The sequence below is a fragment of the Manis javanica genome, chromosome 10, assembly GCF_040802235.1.
Source record: "Manis javanica isolate MJ-LG chromosome 10, MJ_LKY, whole genome shotgun sequence".
In the NCBI taxonomy this organism is placed as follows: domain Eukaryota; kingdom Metazoa; phylum Chordata; class Mammalia; order Pholidota; family Manidae; genus Manis; species Manis javanica.
In genome coordinates this window covers 51,583,511-51,607,508 of record NC_133165.1, presented here as the reverse complement: position 1 = coordinate 51,607,508, position 23,998 = coordinate 51,583,511, and the positions used below count along the sequence as shown (strand labels likewise).

The 23,998-nt window shown below is 42.1% G+C and overlaps 1 protein-coding gene across 6 annotated transcripts in view; it reads left to right on the top strand.

The window, feature by feature from the left end:
* OTOA (otoancorin) overlaps positions 1 to 23,998 on the top strand; it is a 71,486-nt gene that overhangs the window by 5,136 nt on the left and 42,352 nt on the right. For all 6 annotated transcript variants that reach the window (XR_012122266.1, XR_012122267.1, XM_073215421.1 and 3 more), the window contains exons 2-9: positions 10,353 to 10,447; positions 10,781 to 10,809; positions 10,902 to 10,932; positions 11,047 to 11,074; positions 12,572 to 12,659; positions 15,073 to 15,204; positions 18,803 to 19,038; positions 22,983 to 23,086. Coding sequence is in view for 4 of the 6 variants with exons in the window: in XM_073215421.1 (XP_073071522.1) it covers positions 10,357 to 10,447; positions 10,781 to 10,809; positions 10,902 to 10,932; positions 11,047 to 11,074; positions 12,572 to 12,659; positions 15,073 to 15,204; positions 18,803 to 19,038; positions 22,983 to 23,086 (739 nt within the window). In the remaining 2 variants the exon portion in view is untranslated. The remainder of the gene's footprint in view (positions 1 to 10,352; positions 10,448 to 10,780; positions 10,810 to 10,901; positions 10,933 to 11,046; positions 11,075 to 12,571; positions 12,660 to 15,072; positions 15,205 to 18,802; positions 19,039 to 22,982; positions 23,087 to 23,998) is intronic.

Sequence of the window (23,998 nt, the reverse complement as noted above, 5' to 3'; positions counted from 1 at the left end):
TTAGTCCATTCTTGAGTTCTGTGATTCTGCTGCTGTTTTGTTCCTTCAGTTTTTCCTTTGTTCTTATACTCCTCAGATGAGTGAAATCATTTGGTATTTCTCTTTCTCCGCTTGGCTTATTTAGCTGAGCATAATACCCTCCAGCTCCATCCATGTTGCTGCAAATGGTAGGATTTGCCCTTTTCTTATGGCTGAATAGTATTCCATTGTGTATATGTACCACATCTTCTTTATCCATTCATCTATCGATGGACATTTAGGTTGCTTCCAATTCTTGGCTATTGCAAATAGTGCTGCGATAAACATAGGGGTGCATCTGTCTTTCTCAAACTTGATTGCTGCATTCTTAGGGTAAATTCCTAGGAGTGGAATTCCTGGGTCAAATGGTAAGTCTGTTTTGAGCATTTTGATGTACCTCCATACTGCTTTCCACAATGGTTAAACTAATTTACATTCCCACCAGCAGTGTAGGAGGGTTCCCCTTTCTCCACAGCCTCGCCAACATTTGCTGTTGTTTGTCTTTTGGATGGCAGCCATCCTTACTGGTGTGAGGTGATACCTCATTGTAGTTTTAATTTGCATTTCTCTGATAATTAGCGATGCGGAGCATCTTTTCATGTGTCTCTTGGCCATCTGTGTTTCTATTTTAGAGAACTGTCTGTTCAGTTCCTCTGCCCATTTTTTAATTGGGTTATTTGTTTTTTGTTTGTTGAGGCGTGTGAGCTCTTTATATATTCTGGACGTCAAGCCTTTATCGGATCTGTCATTTACAAATATATTCTCCCATACTGTAGGGTTCCTTTTTGTTCTATTGATGGTGTCTTTTGCTGTACAGAAGCTTTTCAGCTTAATATAGTCCCACTTGTTCATTTTTGCTGTTGTTTTCCTTGCCTGGGGAGATATGTTCAAGAAGAGGTCACTCATGTTTATGTCTAAAAGGTTTTTGCCTATGTTTTTTTCTAAGAGTTTTATGGTTTCATGACTTACATTCAGGTCTTTGATCCATTTTGAATTTACTTTTGTGTATGGGGTTAGACAATGGTCCAGTTTCATTCTTCTACATGTAGCTGTCCAGTTTTGCCAGCACCATCTGTTGAAGAGACTGTCATTTTGCCATTGTATGTCCATGGCTCCTTTATCAGATATTAATTGACCATATATTTTGGGTTAATGTCTGGAGTCTCTAATCTGTTCCACTGGTCTGTGGCTCTGTTCTTGTGCCATTGCCAAATTGTCTTGATTACTATGGCTTTGTAGTAGAGCTTGAAGTTGGGGAGTGATATCCCCCCTACTTTATTCTTCTTTTTCAGGATTACTTTGGCTATTCAGGGTCTTTGGTGTTTCCATCTGAATTTTTGAATTATTTGCTCCAGTTCATTGAAGAATGTTGCTGGTAATTTGAGAGGGATTGCATCAAATCTGTATATTGCTTTGGGCAGGATGGCCATTTTGACGATATTAATTCTTCCTAGCCAGGAGCATGGGATGAGTTTCCATTTGTTAGTGTCCCCTTTAATTTCTCTTAAGAGTGACTTGTAGTTTTCAGTGTATAGGTCTTTCACTTCTTTGGTTAGGTTTATTCCTAGGTATTTTATTCTTTTTGATGCAATTGTGAATGGAATTGTTTTCCTGATTTCTCTTTCTATTGGTTCATTGTTAGTGTATAGGAAAGCTACAGATTTCTGTGTGTTAATTTTGTATCCTGCAACTTTGCTGTATTCCAATATCAGTTCTAGTAGTTTTGGAGTGGAGTCTTTAGGGTTTTTTATGTACAATATCATATCATCTGCAAATAGTGACAGTTTAACTTCTTCTTTACCAATCTGGATTCCTTGTATTTCTTTGTTTTGTCTGATTGCCATGGCTAGGATCTCTAGTACTATGTTAAATAACCGTGGGGAGAGTGGGCATCCCTGTCTAGTTCCTGATCTCAGAGGAAATGCCTTCAGCTTCTTGCTGTTCAGTATAATGTTGGTTGTGGGTTTATCATGTATGGCCTTTATTATATTGAGGTACTTGCCCTCTATTCCCATTTTGCTGAGAGTTTTTATCATGAATGGATGTTGAATTTTGTCAAATGTTTTTTCAGCATCTATGGAGATGATCATGTGGTTTTTGTCTTTCTTTTTGTTGATGTGGTGGATGATGTTGATGGATTTTCGAATGTTGTACCATCCTTGCATCCCTGGGGTGAATCCCACTTGGTCATGGTGTATGATCTTTTGATATACTGTTGAATTCTGTTTGCTAATATTTTATTGAGTATTTTTGCATCTACATTCATCAGGGATATTGGTCTGTAATTTTCTTTTTTGGTGGGGTCTTTGCCTGGTTTTGGTATTAGGGTGATGTTGGCTTCATAGAATGAGTTTGGGAGTATTCCCTCCTCTTCTATTTTTTGGAACACTTTAAGGAGAATGGGTATTATGTCTTCTCTGTGTGTCTGATAAAATTCCGAGGTAAATCCGTCTGGCCCCGGGGTTTTGTTCTTGGGTAGTTTTTTTTATTACCGTTTCAATTTCTTTGCTCGTAATTGGTTTGTTTAACTTTTGTGTTTTTTCCTTGGTCAGTCTTGGGAGGTTGTATTTTTCTAGGAAGTTGTCCATTTCTTCTAGGTTTTCCAGCTTGTTGGCATATAGGTTTTCATAGAAGTCTTTAATAATTCTTTGTATTTCTGTGGAGTCTGTCGTGATTATTCCGTTCTCATTTCTGATGCTGTTGATTTGTGTTGATTCTCTTTTTCTCTTAGTAAGTTTGACTAGAGGCTTATCTATTTTGTTTATTTTCTCAAAGAACCAGCTCTTGGTTTCGTTGATTTTTGCTATTGTTTTATTCTTCTCAATTTTGTTTATTTCTTCTCTGATCTTTATTATGTCCCTCCTTCTGATGACTTTAGGCCTCATTTGTTCTTCTTTTTCCAGTTTCGATAATTGTGATGTTAGACTATTCATTTGGGATTGTTCTTCCTTCTTCAAGTGTGCCTGGATCGCTATATACTTTCCTCTTAGGACTGCTTTTGCTGCATCCCACAGAAGTTGGGGCTTTGTGTTGTTGTTGTCATTTGTTTCTATATATTCCTTGATCTCTATTTTGATTTGTTCATTGATCCATTGATTATTTAGAAGCATGTTGTTAAGCCTACATGTGTTTGTGAGCCTTTTTGTTTTCTTTGTAGAATTTATTTCTAGTTTTATACCTTTGTGGTCTGAAAAATTGGTTGGTAGAATTTCAATATTTTGGAATTTACTGAGGCTCTTTTTGTGAGCTAGTATGTGGTCTATTCTGGAGAATGTTCCATGTGCACTTGAGAAGAATGTATATCCTGTTGCTTTTGGATGTAGAGTTCTATAGATGTCTGTTAGGTCCATCTGTTCTAGTGTGTTGTTCAATGCCTGTGTGTCCTTACTTATTTTCTGCCCGGTGGATCTATCCTTTGGGGTGAGTGGTGTGTTGAAGTCTCCTAAAATGAATGCATTGCAGTCTATTTCCCTCTTTAGTTCTGTTAGTATTTGTTTCACAAATGCTGGTGCTCCTGTGTTGGGTGCATATATATTTAGAATGGTTATATCCTCTTGTTGGACTGAGCCCTTTATCATTATGTAGTGTCCTTCTTTATCTCTTGTTACTTTCTTTGTTTTGAAGTCTATTTTGTCTGATATTAGTACTGCAACCCCTGCTTTCTTTTCACTGTTGTTTGCTTGAAACATGTTTTTCCATCCCTTGACTTATAGTCTGTGCTTGTCTTTGGGCTTGAGGTGAGTTTCTTGTAAGCAGCATATAGATGGGTCTTGCTTTTTTATCCATTCTATTACTCTGTGTCTTTTGATTGGTGCATTAAGTCCATTTACATTTAGGGTGACTATTGAGAGATATGTACTTATTGCCATTGCAGGCTTTAGATTCGTGGTTACCAAAGGTTCAAGGTTAGCTTCTTTAGTATCTTACTGCCTAACTTAGCTCGCTTATTGAGCTGTTTTATACACTGTCTGGAGATTCTTTTCTTCTCTCCCTCCTTATTCCTCCTCCTCCATTCTTCATATGTTGTGTGTTTTGTTCTTTGCTCTTTTTAGGAGTGCTCCCATCTAGAGCAGTCCCTGTAAGATGCCCTGTAGAGGTGGTTTGTGGGAAGCAAAATCCCTCAGCTTTTGCCTGTCTGGGAATTGTTTAATCCCACCATCATATTTAAATGATAGTCGTGCTGGATACAGTATCCTTGGTTCAAGGCCCTTCTGTTTCATTGCATTAAATATATCATGCCATTCTATTCTGGCCTGTAGGGTTTCTGTTGAGAAGTCTCATGTTAGCCTGATGGGTTTTCCTTTATAGGTGACCTTTTTCTCTCTAGCTGCCTTTAAAACTCTTTCCTTGTCCTTGATCCTTGCCATTTTAATTATTATATGTCTTGGTGTTGTCCTCCTTGGATCGTTTCTGTTGGGGGTTCTGTGTGTTTCTGTGGTCTGTTCGATTATTTCCTCCCCCAGTTTGGGGAAGTTTTCAGCAATTATTTCTTCAAAGAGACTTTCTATCCCTTTTCCTCTCTCTTCTTCTTCTGGTACCCCTATAATACGGATATTGTTCCTTTTGGTTGGTCACATAGTTCTCTTAGTATTGTTTCGTTTCTGGAGATCCTTTTATCTCTCTCTATGTCAGCTTCTATACGTTCCTGTTCTCTGGTTTCTGTTCCTTCAATGGCCTCTTGCATCTTATCCATTCTGCTTATAAATCCTTCCAGGGTTTGTTTCACTTCTGTGATCTCCCTCCAGACTTCATCCCATTGCTCTTGCATTTTTCTCTGCATCTCTGTCAGCATGTTCATGATTTTTATTTTGAATTCTTTTTCAGGAAGACTGGTTAGGTCTGTCTCCTTCTCAGATGTTGTCTCTGTGATCTTTGTCTGCCTGTAGTTTTGCTTTTTCATGGTGATAGAGATAGTTTGCAGAGCTGGTACGAGTGACCGCTGGAAGAGCTTCCCTTCTTGTTGGTTTGTGCCTTCCTCTCCTCGGAGAAAAGCTACCTCTAGTAGCTTGTGCTGGGCAGCTGTGCGCAGACAGGGCTTCTGCTTCCTGCCCGGCTACTATGTAGTTTATCTCCACTGTTGCTGTGGGTGTGGCCTGGCTCGGGCTGCTGCTCCAAAATGGTGGAGCCCCGTTGGAGGGGGAGCGGCAGGGAGGCTATTTATCTCTGTAAGGGGCCTCCATGCTCCCTGCTGCCCAGGGGGTTAGAGTGCCCAGAGATCCCCAGATTCCCTGCCTCTGGACTAAGTGTCCTGCCCTGTCCCTTTAAGACTTTCAAAAAGCACTCTCCAAACCAAAACAACAACAGCAAAAAAAAAAAAAAAAAAAAAAAAAATTAAATAAATAATTAAAAAAAAAAAGAAACACGCACGATTTTCTTTGTCCTCAGGCGCCAGTCTCAGGCACCCACTCACCAGTCTTGCTTCCCTGTTTCCCTAGTATTAGGGTCCCTGTCCCTTTAAGACTTCCAAAAAGCACTCGCTACAAAAAGAAAAGGCCACTCCCATTTCTTTGTTCTCCGGCGTCGGCCTCAGGCACCCGCTCACCAGTCCTGCTGCCCTGTTTCCCTAGTATCTAGGACCCCATGCATGTACTGTGTCTGCGCTCTGGTCTGGATGGCTGGGGCTGGGTGTTCAGCAGTCCTGGGCTCCCTCTCTTCCCTGCTGACTCTTCTCCACCCGCTGGGAGCTGGGAGAGGGGCGCTCAGGTCCCACCGGGCCTCGGCTTGTATCTTACCCCCTTCGTGACGCGCTGGGTTCTCGCAGGTGTGGATGTGGTCTGGATGTTTCCCTGTGTCCTCTGGTCTCTATTTTAGGAAGAATTGTCTTTGTTATATTTTCATAGATAAATGTGGTTTTGGGAGGAGATTTCTGCTGCTCTACTCATGCCACCATCTTCTATTCATTAATCCCCTTTTTTTAACTATTTAAAAATGTGAAAACCATCTTGAGCTTGTGAGCCACACAAAAGCAGGCAACTGTGAATTTACCCAGGGGAGTACAGTTTGCTGCCCCCACGTTGGAGGAGGTCATGGAGAGGTTGTGACCTCCAGTTGACCTGTGAGCTGGCAGGGGTAGGGGGGTAATGGAAGGTTCCCCCCATCCATGGAATGTATGCTCCGCCCATTATTCCCACAGGAGGACTCAGTTGCAAGGACAGTTCCATCCACAACCTTGATGGAGTAAGGTGCCATTGAAACTGCACCGTGTACAAGACTGGACCATATTAAGGCTTCTTTGTGCACTTTTAGGATTCTGGCAGGCAGGTGTGGAGAGCTACTTACTTTGTATCCGAAGCTCAGGGCACTGTGCTATTCTGTGTGAGTGAAGGAGACGCACCAGTGAATGACTCACAGGAAGGAGAACAAAGGAGGTGGAGAACAGAGTTCTTCCTGCTTGGGGAGAAACCGAAGTTTGTCGTGTCACACAGCAACAAACTGACTCTAACTGCTCCTCACTGCCTGGCATCCCCAGACCACAGCACAAGGAGCAGGAACCCCAAAAGAGCCTCTGGGTCTCACTGAGTCAAGGATGTGGAGTGCGAGTTTAGGGAAATCAAAGCAGCTAGAATCTGGGGGAAGAATACTTCCCCCAAGTATTCTTCGAGCCCAAGACAAGGCTCGTAAGTAAGTTCCCTTGTTTATCAGCCCTGCCACCTACCCATCTGGAGTGGCCTGCCTCTTCCTTTGGCTTCTCCTTGCCCAACCCCGGGTACCGGGGCAGTTTTTGAAATAACACCCTTCTTTTGACAGATAACAACTGCTTTAAAAATGTAGTGACAATTCCATTATCAAACAAAACTATTAACAATAATTCCTTAGAATCTTCAGAAGTCCAGTCAAGGCTCACATTTCCCCAGCTGTATTTTTGTTTTTCATGGTTTGCTTGAACCAGGATCCAAATGAGCTCTGTACACTACAAGTAATTGAAGTTCCAAGTTGTTTTTTTAAAGTCCGTAGTTCCTTCCTCTGTCTCTGTCTCTGTGTGCCTCCTGTTCTGCAATGTATTTGCTGAAGAAACTAGGTGGTTTGCTCTAGAGAGTGTCCCACAATCTTGATTTTGCCAGTTTTCTACCCAACATCTTAAAGGTATGCCCTAAGCCTCAGTCCTTAAAACTCTCCTAGTTATTCCCTGTTCTGACTTACCTGGTGATCTCATCCAGTGTACTGGGTTTAAATATGTACTGAACGCTCCGTTTAGTTAGCCCAGCCTGCAGAGCAGACACTGCACTGCCTGCTTGCTGTCTCCACTCAGGTACTTAACACACATCTCAAGCTCAGCAAGTTCACGTCTGAGCCACAGGGCTTCTCCAAACCTGTGACTCCTATGGTTTTCCCTGTTTTCCATCTTTTTAGATCCTTAGCTCAAATCCTTGGAGTTGTCTATGAACTCTTTCTTTTATCCCCAACATCCAGTCTGTTGAATCTACCATCAAAATACCTCCAGAATCCAACCACTTCCTATTACCCTCAGTGTGATCTATGATTAAGTCATTATTATCATCTCTAGCCTAGACGGGTCTCCCTGCTTCAGTTGTTGCTGCCCTTCAGAGTATTCTCAGCACAGCAGTTTTTGCTGTGTTACTGTCCCATTTAAAAAAAATTAGTGCTAATTACCCTTTCAGTGGGTCCCACGTCCCAGCAAGTATGTCAGGCTGCTTACACGGGTCTAACCTCATCTCCTCTTACTCTCAATCTCATGCGATTTATTGAACGTACAAATAGCATTCCTAATCTTGAGGTTGCACTTGTGGTTCCCTTTTCTGGAACATTCTTTCCTCAGACATTTGCATGATTTGAATTTTGAAAATATCAGTCTGGCTTATTTATTAATTTTATAAACCCATATTTAGGGCTTTCTTTGTGCCAAGCATTGTTCTGAGTGATTTACTGTTATTAACTCATTTTATCCTTAGACAACACTATGATATGGGTGCCATTATTAACCCCATCTTACAGATGAGGAAATGTAAGCAGAGAGAGATTAAGCAACTTGTCTGACATCACACAGTGAATAATTGGTAGAGAGATGAGGCGGTACTTCTCTGAGAATTGTGCTTAATGCCCCATGTATTTAGAAGTTTTTCCACTCCAGCTGGTGGGAATTGTCCTTCACCTCATAAGATTCCAGGGATTACTTTGTTTACTGCTGGTGGTTATTTCTCCAGCCACAGGTCGTTTCTTACATGTATAGGTATACAGACCAATATTCAGCCAAAGACTCGAGGGACCCTTTTTCAGATCTCTAGAACACTCTCTTTGTGCAACTCCTTCCTCTCCAAGTATTCTTCCCCCAGATTCTAGCTGCCTTGATTTCCCTAAACTCGTACTCCACATCCTTAACTCAGTGAGACCCAGAGGCTCTTTTGGGGTTCCTGCTCCTTGTGCTGTGGTCTGGGGATGCCAGGCAGTGAGGAGCAGTTAGAGTCAGTTTGTTGCTGTGTGAGGACAAACTTCGGTTTCTCCCCAAGCAGGAAGAACTCTGTTCTCCACCTCCTTTGTTCTCCTTCCTGTGAGTCGTTCACTGGTGCGTCTCCTTCACTCACACAGAATAGCACAGTGCCCTGAGCTTCGGATACATCTGGTCACTGCATATGTGGGGGTTCCCCCCACACCAAGCAATTCTGAGACATCAGCTGGAGGTCCTACAATTTAGCTCAGTTCTGACACGACCTGCCTGGAGATAGTGTCAGATCCCATAGGTTAAGAGCTCACCCCACAAAAACGCTCTCACCCCACTTCAGGTGCCAGTCACAGGTAGGTCCCCAGGTTACCCATGACTTCTTCCCCACCTGACTTCCAATCAGAGGCTTTTCTCTTTGATCCCCCTTCCCGTGTTCAAATACTTTGCTAGAGTGGCTCACAGAACTCAGGACACACTTACATGGATCAGTTTATTAAAGGATATGATAAAGGATGTGACCAGTTTGTTAAAGGATATGAACATCAGATGGAGGAGACGTGGGCATGGTCTGGGAGGTCCTGAGCGCAGGGGCCTCCGTCCCCATTAGAGTTGGGACGCAGCACCCTCCTGGTGTGGAGGTGTTCACCAGCATGGATGCACTCCAAATCCTATACTATTGGGGTTTTATGGGGGCTTCCTCACATAGACATGACCAATTATTAACTCCATTCCAGCCCCTCTTCCCTCTCTGGAGGATGGGGTGGGGAGGGCTGAAAATTCCAAGCTTCTAATCATGGTTTGTCTTTCTAGTGACCAGTCCCATCCAGGAGCCCACCCAGAATCACCTCATTAACAAAATATGGTCCTAGTGCTCTTACCTCTTAGGCATTTACAAGGGTTTTAGGAGCCCTGTGCCAGAGGTGGGGACAGAGACCAAAACATGTATTTTCTATCATTTTACAGTTTCCCTTCTCTCAGCCATCTTGATCTTGTGCTACCTGTTGTCCAGTGTCTGAAAACCATTGTTTCTTGTATTTTGGTTGGTTTTCTATTGTTTAAAGCAGAAGAGTTTCTCTACTGCCAATTACTCCATCATAGCTGGAAACAAAAGTCTAACTCAGTCTTAATTTATTGCTGAGTGATATTCCATTGAATGGATATACTGTATTTGTTTAACCTTTCACCTGCTGTTGGACATTTGAGTTGTTTCAAATTTTTGGCTGTTATGAATGAAACTGTACAAGTCCTTGTTTTAATTTATCTTGGGTAAAAGCCTGGGGTGGAATTCCTGGATTGTAAAATATTGTATATTTAACTTCATAAGACACTGCCAAACAATTTTCCAAAGGGGCTGTCTCAATAATGTGTAAGAATTCTTGTTGCTCCACATCATCACCGACACTTGGTATTGTCAGTCTTTTTAACTTTTAGTCATTCTAGTGGATATGTACTGGTATCTCATTGTGGGTTTAATTTGCATATACCTGGTGACTAATAACGTTGATGGTCTTTTATGTGCTTATTGGCCATTTGTAATTTTTTAATGGAGTTTAAGTTCATATCTTTCCTCCATTTCTCCCCACTGGCTTACCTTTTATTTGTTGAATTATGACAGTTCCTTTTATATTCTAGATATAAATTCCTTGACAGCTATAACAAAGTCCATGCTTTAATCACTCCTCTGCTGGATTGAGGGGAATAGAAGAGGGTGTAAGAATATAAACAATCCATTGCTGTCATCAAGGAGAGAGGTGATTGTATATTAGACTAGTATGGGGTTTAAATGGAGCAAAGTAGATGGGATTTTAAATTTATTTTAAAAAGGGCCTCAAGAGATTCTGGGCCTATTTGTTTTTCCCTTTTGTCTTCTCCATGTCCTTAACTATATTAAAAAAAATATAAGCCTGAGTCACTTCTATGCTTGAATTAACTACAGGAGAATGCCTCAGAAACCTAGGACATACTCTCTTTTCCTGTTCCTTTTTCTGAACCATGAAATGGCAAGTCACAGTGCTCCAAGTTCCAGGCAAGGTAAGTCATCATCTGTCATGGTTCCTGTACATCTTACAAAATGTGGGGATAGATCAATTTAGGGTGATGCTGTGAAAAGTTTTGGGATGTGCATGTGTGTGTGCATGTGTACATACAAATGTGTAGGAGTTTCAGAATTATTCTAAAAGGGTTTTTCAAAGCAGGGTTTTCTCATCCTAGGCCCATATGAGCACAGATAAAATTAAAATTCACTGAAATTTTCTTTCATGAGTGACTTTTGGAGGGAGGGGGGGCTCTTTTCCTAACTCATATTTGTATTTTTGAAGATCGTGGAATTCAATTCTAGTTATACATTCATTGGCTTTCTTACAGATCTGCATCCGTTGTTGCAAAAAATGGCAGTGAGTATTCCATTTTCTTTTAATCAAAAGCCCCTCTACTGGAACTTCCAACTTTTGTACTTTATGCTTCACTCTCTCTCTTTGTCTTTTAGGAAGAAATAATAGATGGAAGCTACCTGAATGGTAATATCCCCACTCTGTCCCTTGCAGCTTCTAAAAATTTCAAGCAGATTGTGCTTGTGATCTCTCTGGAATGATTCCTTTTTAAGTTGTCTTTTCATTTTATTCCCATTGTAGCATTACTGGATCTCATACAATTTCAAAGGTAACCTACCCTAGAGGGGAAGGGGTAGGATGGAATAGATGTTTAATTAAAATGCTTAATTGTAAAAAGAAATACGCACTCATAAAAAACGTCAGACAATACACAAGTGTTTTAGAGTAGACACATTTGTTCCACAAACAGGTATTCCTCTATGCTCTAGCTCAAGAGCTGACATTTATGGGGTGCTTACTATGTAGCAGACACTAGTCTAAGTGCTTATGTATAGAAACACATGTAATCCTTGTAGGCACCCCCAGGGTAGGCCCTGTTGTTATCCCATTGGACAGAAAAATGAAACTGAGGCACAGGGAGGGTGAATCAAGGTCCCTCAGCTGGGAAGTGGTGGAGCTGCGGTGTGTATCCAGCAGCCTGGCTCCATGGCCTGTTGCCCTCACTCTCCTAGTACATAGGACTGCTATTGGTATATTGGTATACTGGGCTGCTATTAGTTGCTGGGGACATGAGGCAGGGGGATAAATAGCTAGAAAGAGCCCTATAAACACTTTTCCCCCTAAGATAACTTTAACTTCATTCAATAGTTTTGGAATAGTCTTTCAGACTAAAATTATCTATCTATCTATCTATCTATATCTATCTATCTATCTATCTATCTATCTATCTATCTATCTATCTATCTATCTATCATTATCTATCTATCTATCTATCATCTATCTATCTATCTATCTATCTATCTATCTATCTATCTATCTATCTATCATCTATCTATCTATCTATCTTTTTATCTGTGTAATAACAAAAATGGGATTATAGGCCTTCTACTTGTTTAAGGCAGGAGGATTTTTCCATTGCCAATTACACAATCATAACTGGAAGCAAAGGTCCAACTTATTCCTTTTTTGCTGATGAGTGCTATTCCATTGAATGGACATATCATTTTGCTTAACTTTTCACCTGTCGTTGAACAGTAGAGTTGTTTTCAGTTTTTTGCTGTTGTTCATGAAACTGCATTTTCTATATGTTTTAAGACTTTCCATGTGTGAATGAACCACATCCTTACAGTTGTCAACTATTTTGCATGGAAAGGGAAACTGGGGCACAGGAAAATTCAATAAATTGCCTAAGGCCACACAGTTAAGTGGTAGAGCCAGGGTCCAAATCAAGGTCTTGAGCCCATACTCTTAACTATGCTATTCCAGCCTCTTGTGATATATGTAGTATCTGCTTTTTAAATTTAATATAGTAAGAAATCTTTCCAAGTCAATTTGTTTGGATTGTGGTTAATCTGCATGTTTGTTATGGGAATTAGACTAAATGCACGCAGCTCAGAAATTGATAGTTTGTTTTGAGAGAGTGGAATCTAGGCAGATTCCAAGAATTGGAAACTACCTCACCCTTGTGCTAGATCAACGAATCTCCTACCTCCAAGCACAAAGTTCGTAGCATCCTCTGGTCCTCTGAGCATTCAGCTAGAAGGGGAACTACTACTCAGAGGGGAACCTGCCATTGTGACCTTCTCCCATATGTCTTTGACTGCAGCTCCCATCTGTGGACAGCAGACCTTTCCCACAAAGTCCTGGCCTATCTGAATTTGCAGAATGTTGCCTTCACTATCCCCAGCCTGCAGGTGTGTACCTGAGACCCATCCATATGTTCCCCTCTCAGTGCTCAGGGACTGAAAACTTGGGCCAGGTAAGTTGAAGAAGTGGGCTAGATATAGCGCTAGTCTTCATTTCCACAAAGAAGTGTGTTCTGCCAGTTTTTCTTGAATCATGATACAAATTCTTTTGTCTGTCCTTCATTTTTCCACCTTTGCTGGAGATGTGATGTATTAGGGCATAAGCTAAGCTGCTGTAACAAAAAGAACCAGAATCACAGCAGCTCAAATGGTTCCTTTCTGTCTCATGTAATAGTCCCGAGTTAGGTAGGAGATCCAGAGAGGAGAGGCAGCTCCTTTTCCAAAGACCATCCAGGGGCCCAGGTTCCCTTTGCCCTAGTGCTTGACCATCTTTGAGGGGGTTGCTGGCCATATGGTTGAACAGCACATCCAGTCTCCAGCCCAGAGGAAGGGGTGATAGGAAAGAGAAAGTGAAGAGTGAGCTGCTTCTCTGTAAGGTTGTGACCTACAAGTCGCATAACTCCTTCTGGTCACATTCTGTTGGTCCACAGTCCATAATCAAATCCTACTGTGGAGCAGTAAGATGAGAGGCCCTTCTGAGAGGCCAGCTGCCCAGCTAAATCTTGTGGGATTCTATTGCTGAAAGAAATTATAGGAAATAAGTGTATAATTGTTGCTCTCTAAGTCATGGGTCCAAGAAATATTTTTCCTCCCTTTTAATTCTACTGTAAGAAACACTGTAGCATAAATATGTTAATAGATACTTTAACATTAAGTATGTTAATGATATTTGCCTTAGAGAGCAATAGGGCACAGTGGGGACTGCGGTGAACTGGAGAGCACATGCCTCATCAGCATGATCATTAGCCCAGCATGGTGTGTCATGTCTTTACCATTACACAGAAAACTGAGGAAATACTCTTTCAGCATTCACAAACTATTATCTGACTCAGCAAAGAAGTCATGTCATTGACGAAGTTCTGACCTATATCTTTGTTGTTTCAATTTTTACTTACTTCATAATGAAAATTAAAATGTCAGTCAACATTCACATGTGAGCCGCACTCGGAGAGCTGGTTGTGAACCATTCACCAGGACACGCTCCAGTTGGAGGCAGTCTTTGGCCTCATGGCACCTGCTTTTTCCCTCCTGTTTATTAACCTGTTGCAACCTAAAGAGAAGTAATGCCTACCCCTCTACAAGTAGGGTTTCTCATGAGATGTTTATATTTTAACCTGGTTAGTAGATGCACTATATGCATATTCATTTATTCATTCAATATCTATTCACGTAGTCTCTACCCTCTGTCAGGCACAGTTCTAGACACTGGAGACTCACATTACTACCCACACAGTTCTTTCGTTCTAAGGGGAGAGACCTTGAGTAAATAATTATTCATCTCATTCAGGATGGAAAGTAAAAGCTTATTGGCACTTATTGACCACTTACTGTGTGCCAGGCACTATTGAAAACACTTTACACACTCATGTAATCCTTATAATAACTTATATGGTAAGTCCTTCTATTGTTTTGCTTTTTCAGTTGAGAAATTGAGGCCCAGAATTCATGTTGCCCATATAGCAAGTAAAAGTCCAGGATGCCCATTTGACTCACAGATAAACAACGAATAATTTTTTTTAGTATATGTCCCATGCAATATTTGGGACATAACTTATGTTAAAAAAACTGTTCATTGCTTATCTTAATTCAAACTTAACTGGGCATCTTGGATTATATCTAGCAGTCTTGGTTAAGGAACTTGCCGAAGGTCACACAGCTGGTACGTGGCAAGGTGAGGAACTTGCACATAGGTTGCCTGGTTCTGGAGCCCAGCTTTGCCTGTGACATCACACTGTGCTGTCTTAAAGCACCCCTCTGGAAGACAGATGTAGGAAAGCATTCCCCAGGTAGCAGAGGAACCCCCTTTCAGGAGAGGCTGCCGGCCTCTCCTCCATGTTCCTGCTGCCTAATTTTTGCTTCTGCACTTGTAGCTTGGGGCATGAGAGAGGTTTGAGCTGTGCACATTTTGGGGGAGTAAACTTTCTGAGCAATGGTCAGATGCTCTGGACTTTAATCACAATCACCTATAGGGACTAGGCAGGCCATGGGGGAAATCGGCTGCTGAGCGGGCAGTGAGGAGAATAATTACAGTGAGCAGCTGCACCTCTGCCTTCTGATTAGCACCAGCAATGGGTGGATGTCCAGTGGTGCCAAATCTTTTTGTTTATCAAGAGAAGTTGAAAGTCTGGATTTTTTGTGGGGAATCCCTTGACTTTTAAATGTTCACAGCTAATGAAAAATTCTGGAGCCTGCCAAACCAGACATGTCTGCTGGCTGCCAGCTTGTGGTCTCTGCCAGAAGCAGGTGGCCTGGTGGGGCTGCTGGCCATGGTGCTGACCATGTGCCCCTGTTCTGTCCTCAGGCAGCCATGGAAAACCACCTGGAGCAGCGTTTGTACCAGCCCCAGAAACTGCTGGAGGACCTGAGGGAAATGGAAGCTCAGCGATTCCACACTGCCATGAAATACCTCTTAGAGGACAAGAAAGACCTCTTGGTGGGAATTTTTGGCATCTTGGGAGCAGGGGAAGTCCAGGGCCAGTTGGTATTTGTTGAGTTTCTGAATTGAACTGAGCCTGACTCAGGTCATGGCCCTTTCTCAATGCTTTCTTCCACCTCTTTCTCTGCAGCCCCCCTGGGATCCTTGGGAGTCAGTTTCCTCATTTTCTTCAAAGTTCATATGAAGAGCCTTGTAGTTTATATTCTCCTGGGTAGTAAGGAATGAGGGGTCCAATAGTTTGGCTCAGTAAATATTCATGAATGATTACTATGTACCAGTGGGCACCAGGCTCAAAGATGAGAGACTGACTGTCCCTGCCTTCAAGGAGTTTACAGTCTGGAGGGGACACAAAAGCCGTCCACAAAATGAGGTTGGTGATAGAAGAGCATCACAAAGCAAGGCCTCAGGGACCCAGGAAACCCTTGGGACCCAGCAAGGTGAGGCTTAGAGAGTTCTTTATCAGAGACAGTTTGGTGTAGCATAGTGTTTCCTAAAAGGAGTTGAACTATTTAAACATTTTAATAAGCACAGATGTAGTGTAATGTCTGTTATTAAAGTAGAATTGATATCAAAACTGTGAGTTTGGTAGAGATGTAGTTCCCTGAGCATTGATTACACACTAGACACTATCCCAAGCATAGAGCAAACATATCTTCTCCTATAATTCTCATGACAATCCTCAGGAAAATTAATTAAAACCTTAAAAAGAGTCAGTTTAAAGAAAAATATGAGGTAAATAATAGTGAAGGCAGTACAAAGATATGGCAAAAACAAGGACGGTAGTCTGGGAAAATATTTAATGTTTATTGAGGGTTAACTATGTGTCAGTTGTTATTCTAAGGGACTGGGTCAGCAAGCTGTTTCTCTAAAGGTCCCAGTAGCAAATATTTTAGGTTTTGCAGACCATACATTCTCTGTCAGAACTATTCATTTCTGTTGTTGCAGGAAAGCAGCCATGGATGGCAGGTAAATGAATTGGCGTGGATGTGTTCCAGTAAAACTTTATTCACAAAAAACAGACAATGGGATGGATTTGGCCTATGAGCCATAGTTTAAGGGCTTAATATGCATGGACCCATTGAATCCTCTCCAGGACCTTCTGAAATATCTTACCATTTCAATATTCAGATGAGAGACAGGCTTGGAGAGGTTGCACAAGCGACTTTGCATTATTACCCTGCTTGAAAGTGACAAATCTGAGCTTGGGACCTGGGGTTCCCGACTCCAGCTGTGAGCCCTTTTGGCATCTGGGGAAGCCCATGGATCCCTTATTAGAATAAGGTTTTAAAAATCTATAAAGTAGTACTGAGGATTACAAAGGAAGTCAATTATATTGAAAGACATTTATCAACATATGTAGAACAAACAAATTTGGGGCATAGTAATGTATGTGCATCTTTCACACATCCAGTGATAAGATTTAGCAGTGGGTCTAGATAGCTTCTGTAATTTTGCAGAAGTGTTGAGTGTAAACGAGATTTCAAGACATCTGCAGCGGCTGGAACGTACTATGAAAGTGTCTGATTCTTACTGATGACAAATCAAAAGTTCTGCTGCCGCCTTGGTAGCTTGTTGCCTGCATTTATCCCTGAAGGAAATGCCTCATGTCAGTTCTGTGACAGTGAAAATGACACAATTTTCCCCTAATGTTCACAGATGCCCTAAATTCTATCCACAGACCCCTGCTTAAGATCCCTTAAATTGCTCTCTTAACTACTACCTTTAACTTAGTTCCTACAGAAAATGACTGAAGTTAGGAAACACCTGGTTACCGTTGGACTCAGATATTCTTGTTTCAGACCCCAGCTCTGCGTATGCTTGGGCGGGTGGCTTATTCTCTCTTGTTTTCATCACCTGTGATATTGAGCTAATAACCGCATTTAATATTTGTGAGTGTTCACCAGGTACCAGGCACCCTTCATTCGTTATCTCATTCAATTATTTTTTTTATTATTAAAGTATCATTGAATACAATCTTATGATGGTTTCACATGGACAACATTGTGGTTACTACATTCCCCCCATTATCAAATCCCCACCACATACCCGATTACAGTCACTGTCCACCAGCATAGTAAGATGCTATAGGGTCATAACTTGTCTTCGTTGTGCTGTACTGCCTTCCCCGTGATCCCCCTACATTATGGGTGCTAATCATAATGCCCCTTAATCCCCTTCTCCCTACCTCCCCATCTACCCTACCACACCCCTCCCCTTTGGTAACCACTAGTCCCTTCTCGGAGTGAGTTTGCTGCTGTTTTGTTTCTTCAGTTTTGCTTTGTTGTTACGCTCCACAAATGAGTGAAGTCATTTGGTTCTTTGCTTTCTCTGCCTGGCTTATTTCATTGAGCATAATATCCTCTAGCTCCATCCATGTTGTTGCAAATGATAGGGTTTGTTTTCTTTTTATGGCTGAATAATATTCCATTGTGTATATGAACCATCTCTTCTTTACCCATTCATCTATTCATGGACACTTAGATTGCTTCCATATCTTGGCTATTGCAAACAGTGCAGCAATAACCATAGGGGTGCTTATACAAATCTAAGAGGTGGGAACAAATCTAATGTAGGAACCACTTATTTTATTTCCATTTCACAGAGGAAGATACTGAGACTTGAGAAAGATAAGTGATTGGCTTGAGGACACACAGATAATAAGTGGAGGGCCTGGTATTTGAACCTAGGAATGTCTAACTTTCAGACCTATTGGGTTTAGTCTGTAGGATTGTCATGAGAATTAGGGGAGAAGATATGTTTGCTCCATGCCTGGCATAGTGTCTAGTGTGTAATCAATGCTTAGTAAATGGTGGTTATTATTTTCATGGGACACGTTGGGTGAAGGACTGAGGTACCAATCAGACTGTGACTGAACTTTATTAGCATTCCTAGGTTCTAAGGGTCAAAAGATTCATTCCTTCATGGATTCATCCATGCATGCATTCTAATAGGCAGTTTCTGTGTGTCTTCTAGGGAGTAGGCATTCCACTAGATATATGGCTTGAGTCTCAAGTACTTGTCAGGCTCAACCCCAGCTGCACACTACAGTCAGATGCCTGGGCTCCACCCCAGAGCAGTTACATTAGACTCTGTATGGTGGTACTGGGGATCACTGCCCCAGTAATTCTGATGTACAGCTAGGGTTGAAGACCACTTGGTGCGGAGGAAAGACACCCATAAGCATCTCTGCACATCATAGAGTTTGGCTTAGGATGCTCTTGGGAACACATAGTGGGGGGAAATTTGATTGACCAAAATAGGAGGATGTTACAGGACATTAGAGAAGTTGAGCTCAGCCTTAAAGGATGAGCTAGATTTCACTAGAAGAAGGAGGTAGGGTGAAATTCCAGCTACAGCAAGGGCCTGAAGCGTGACAGTCATGGTGTATTGAGAGAGTGAGAAGTTACCTGGCACAAGTGAAGCAGGCCTTGACTTTGTTCTGTAGGAGATGGAAAGTTCTAGAAGGTTTGGCATAGCAGCATGGTGTTAAACAGGGGTCCTGAATTTCCCCACTGATGCTAAGTGCACTACCTCCCAGGGCTTCGGAATCGAGAGGCCGTCTTCAAGACAACCCTTCCCTCTTTCATTCCTTTAGGAACTGGAAGATGTAGTTATTGACTTGGGAGAGGTTCGGAAACATGCCTTGCAGAGCCCAGGCGTGAACCGCAGCCTGTTTCTCATCACGCTGGAGAGGTGTTTCCAGGTGCTGAACTCCCTGGAGTGTGTGGAAGTCTTGGGTAGGGTGCTGAGGGGATCCTCAGGCAGCTTTCTCCAGTCGGACGTCACAGAGAGGCTTCCCTGGGACCTGCGCGAGGACGCCTTCAAGAACCTGTGAGTGCCTCGTCCAGCCCTCTGACCATCACCGCCCCTCAGGGGCTGTTGGGAGAATTCAAGGCGGGAATATATGGCAGGGGGAGAAAGCAGCATGGACAGGTTAATACGTGAGGTCTGGAGCATAGCTTAAACTCTGTGCAGTTTAGAGATGGTTTGATGAAAAAGGCGTCTCCCATATTTCAGTCATTCTGATACCACTCACAATTTTGGCCATATCTATACATCATCTGTGCTATTGCTGACTCATGCTTTTCTTTACTGTGACTCATTCTTTTTACTTACTATTTATTTTAACAGGTAAATTGTTTGTCATTACTGCAAATGGGAAATGAGTATCATTTGTCTTATATAAAAGTGATCATAAAAAGATATAGAATAGTAATAATAAGGAAAAAAGAACAGAGCGTCACTAAACCGTAGCTAGATATGTTGCTTTCCAAGGCACTGGGCCTGGGGCCTGTTCTCTTGGTTAAAAAAGGAGCCGAGTGTGTGTTGGAGTCACTAGCACCAAACTGGGACTTTCTCCTTGAGGGGCAGCAGGACTGACGGAGCCCCATAAAGGGAATACCTTTCTCCTTTGGAGATGCTAATGTTTGTTAGCACCAAACCCTGTGTGAAATTACACTGTGGGAACCTCAAGTAAGAGGACTGTGTCTAGAATCGAAGGATCCTAGGCATTGTTGCCCCTGCCAGCTCCCTGCTTTTACTAATCACAGTTGACCCTTAACAGCATGTGGGTTATGGGGGCTGACCCCCATCCCTGTGCAGTAAAACATCTGCATATAATTTTGGCTCCCCCAAAACTTAACAACTAATGCCTACTGTTGATTTCATGGTAGTAAATGATAGCACAGACTAGCATCCGTATTCTGTGTATTCATGACATACCTTTTTCTTAATTTTTTGAATATTTCTAGGCTATATGGTTCTTCTGTTTTCCTGTATTTTCACAAATCTCCAAAAAGATTTCCAACATATTTTGAAAAATCTGTGTAGTTCAAAACTATGTTGTTTAAGGGTCAGCTGTGTATCTCTTCATGGCCCTAAAAGACCTTTTCCAAATCTAAAATGGTTTACAAGGAAAAGAACAAAATGATGACAACTTGGGAGGTTCTGTCGTTTTCTTTTTTCAGCAGCCAAAGGACTGTCAGGGAAGGAGACAACACACTGATCTCATTTTGTCTCTAAGTTGTCCATATCTCGACAGAGACGTAGCACATGAACCCCCTTTGCTCTGCATACCATCGCACAATCCCTCTAAACTCAGCCTCTTGCCTCTCCCCCACCCACCAAGGCAGTATGCTGGTGGGATTGGAGGTGGAAAGAATATAATTGTGTGAGGGAGCTTATCTGGTCACTGCTCACCTGATTGCAAGGGTCAGAAAACTCATTCAAATTATTTTGAAGTTCCCATTTCAAAAGGGGAATTGTTGGATCACATAATTGTATAGTTTTAGGTGTAGGGCTGACTTCAGGCACAGTTGGATCCAGAAACTCAGATGCCATCAGGAATGTCTCTGACTCTCTCGGAGACCTGCCCTCCTCTGGGTTGGCCTTGCTCTCAGGCAGGCTCTCTCCACGAGGCGCTCCAGGCCCGCTTCCGCAGTTTCCCATCCAGACGAGGCAGTCTCTTTCCAGCAGTTCCAAGCAAAGTCCTAGACTGGGTTCTCATGGGTGCAGACTGGGTCATGTGCCCATTCTTGAGTCAGTCACTGTGGCCAGTGAGATCTAATAAGCTGAATGGCTTAGATGTGGGTCACAATCCTGCCCAAACAACATGGATCCAGAGTGGGAAAAATGTAATTTCCCCAAGAAAAATGGAGGTGCTGGTATGAGTAAAGGGGGGATGGATGCTTGACAGTCACACCCCACAGATGTCCACTACAAAAAAATTTTCATAGACCCCAAATAAGTGCTGGGGGAAAGGAACATTCTTGCAGACAAAAAGACAACTTGACAGACCTTATGTGTTGGTACTGCTGCCAGCTCCCTGCTTTTACTAATTACAGTGTCTATAACAAATAATGCTGCTGTAAGCAGTCATGTAGAAGCTTTTGTGTGGACGTATGTTTTCATTTCTCTTGGATACATACCCAGGAGTGAAATTGCTGGGTTAAACAGCAACTCTATTTAGCCTTTTGAGGAACTGCCAGGCTGTTTTCAAAAGGAACAGCACCATTTTACACTATCACCAACAGTATATAAGCTTCTCAGTTCTTGAGAGGGTGTCCAGAATTTGCTCAGTTCTTGAGAGGGGCTCAGGATGAAATCATTCTAATGGGAATGATATAATCCAATCCTTCCTTTTATAGATGAAGAAACTAAGGCCTTAAGAGAGATGGGTTCCCTGAGGGAACCCCATGGGATGTGGCTTAATCTGAACTCAACTCAGGTCCCCTGAACCCAAGTTTGTCCTCTTCCTATGCTACTTTCCTGTCCCTCTGCTTGTGAGGATGGTGTCATGAATCCCATAACCATTTCTCAGATGAGGACAATTGAGGCACAGAGAGATTAAATAACTTGCTGTGGGTCAGACTACTAGGGAATGATAGAGCCATCATATCATTTTTTTTGCAAAGGGGCAATCTTTCTCTTAAATGATGTTTACCATTTCCCCAGAGCTCTATGTATCTCCTGTTCTCTTTACCTATTCTGCTGCTTGTATGAAAAAACAAATGAAAGGAGAAATGAAAAAATACAGAGAGAGGATATTCAGATGGATTTAAGGGAAAGTTTGCCTAGTCACATAGGAAATGACTGGGGGAGTGGCAGGGATCAATTAAGATTTGAAAAGGTTGTTGAATTAGTGTTTTGGTGAATTAATTTTCGTGAGGGGGTGGGGTAGGGGAAAGGGTTTCCAGGATGAGGAGACTCAACTGCTTTGCTTGATGAAGCCGAGGGGTGCTCAGGGCCTAATGCTGTGAGCGGTGAGGTATGTTTGGACTGAAGTGCACTGCTGGATACGGCAACAGGGAGGTCATCGGCCGCTTGGGCCACACTGCAGTGGCTTAAAAAGTGGCCAAGATACTTCAAACCCAGCAGGACGTCATAATCCCAGTGTCATAACAACAAGTGTTGGTGAGGGTGTGGGGAAATTAAAACCCTCATACACTGTTGGTGAGAACATAAAATGGTGCCATTACTTTGGAAAACAGTCTGGCAGTTTCAAAAGGCTAAACATAGGATTACCATTTAACCAGCAGTAGTACCCCTCCTGGGTGTATATACCCAAGAGAAATTTGGACATGAATGTTTACAGCAGTATTATTCATAATCAACAAAAGCTGGACACAGCCCAGATGTCCATCAACTGATGAATAGATAAATGGAAGGTGGTGGATTCATGCAATGGAATATTATTGGCCATAGAAGCAAAGGAAGTACTGACACATGGTCCAATGTGCATGCACCTTGAAAACTTCATGCCAAGTGAAAGTTGCCAGACACAACGATGACATGCTGTGTGATTTCATTTATCTGAAATGTCCAGCAGAGGCAACTCTACAGACACAGAAGGTAGATTAGCAGTTTGTAGGGGTTGGGCTGACTCAGGGCTGAGGGATCATAGCTAACAAGGGCGAGGTTTCTTTTTGAGAGGCTTAAAATGTTCTAGACTAGATTGTGGTGAGGTTTGCACAATCTCAATATAGTGGAAACCCTTGAATTGTACACTTTCAATGGGCAAATTATATGGTATGTGAATTGTATCTCCATAAAGCTGTTATTGAAAAAAAAAAGCGACCAAGAGGTGAGGCAGTGGAGCCCATTCTTTGGAAGGTATTCAGTTGTAAAAGAGAGATGGGAAAACAGCTACATACAGCAAGGAAGTGGGAAGGGTTTTTAAACACAAGACAGCTTGGTGTGTGTTGGCTGTTTTGACGTGACCTCAGGGTGCCCCCACCTGTTTGTTCCTTAATTGATGCCCATCTTGTGTCATTTAGATCTGCCGTATTCAAAGATCTCTACGACCAAACCTCTGCTCATTCCCAGAGAGCTTTGTACTTCTGGATGGCTGGGATTTTGCAGACCTCCTTCAACGCCACTGGTGAGCCCATGCTTTGAGGCGGAATCCCCTTTTAAGGGAGAGCTCATCCTTAAAAGAGGTGCTTTGACTCTAAAGACAGGGATTTGATCTCATTGTCACAATTTTTACCTGCGAACCCCCCCCCCACCCCTTCCCTGACTTCCATAAAGGGTTTGATGTGGCTTATGCAGTAAAACACATAGCTCATTTCATCAGCGCACTTCTCACACGTTGTCATCTCTGTGTCAAGGATGCATCTGTTCCTTACAATCCATGGCGTGCCCTAGTTTCTAAGAGGAACATAAATAAAGATGGCATCTTAGATTCGAGGAAAATCTTTTGAATAAGGTTACAAGTTCAAAATCTGTATAAAAAAATTTGTTGAAGTGGGATAAAATAATTTTTAAAAGAAAACTAGGCAATAAAACACAGAAATTAAGCACTAAGCTTCCTAGTAACCAAAGCAGGAATAGGTCAGTCAGTATTTATTTATTTTGTAGAGGTTTATTAAAAACCTACTGTGTCCTAGGGTGGTCAAATTCATAAAGATAGAAAATAGAATGGTCCTTCCGGGAGTTGGGGGCAGGGAGGAATGGGGAATTAGTGTTGAATGGGTCCAGAGTTTCAGTTTTGCCAGACAAAAAAAGTTCCAGAAATCGATGGTGGTGATGGTTGCACAGTGAAATGAATGTACTTAAATACCACTGCACTTTGAACTTAAAAATAGTTAAGGTAGTACATTTTATGTTATGTGTGTTTTACTGTACTTGAAGAACAAAAGAGAAAAAGAAAATGGTTATGTGGCTTATTAATGCAAACAATTTCTGGGATACTTTCAACTTGTTGAGTTGAACAAGTATCAGTAATGTAAACAATCAACTTTCTAAACATTTAAACAAAAGCCTATTATTTGTCAGTTACGGAGGACACAGG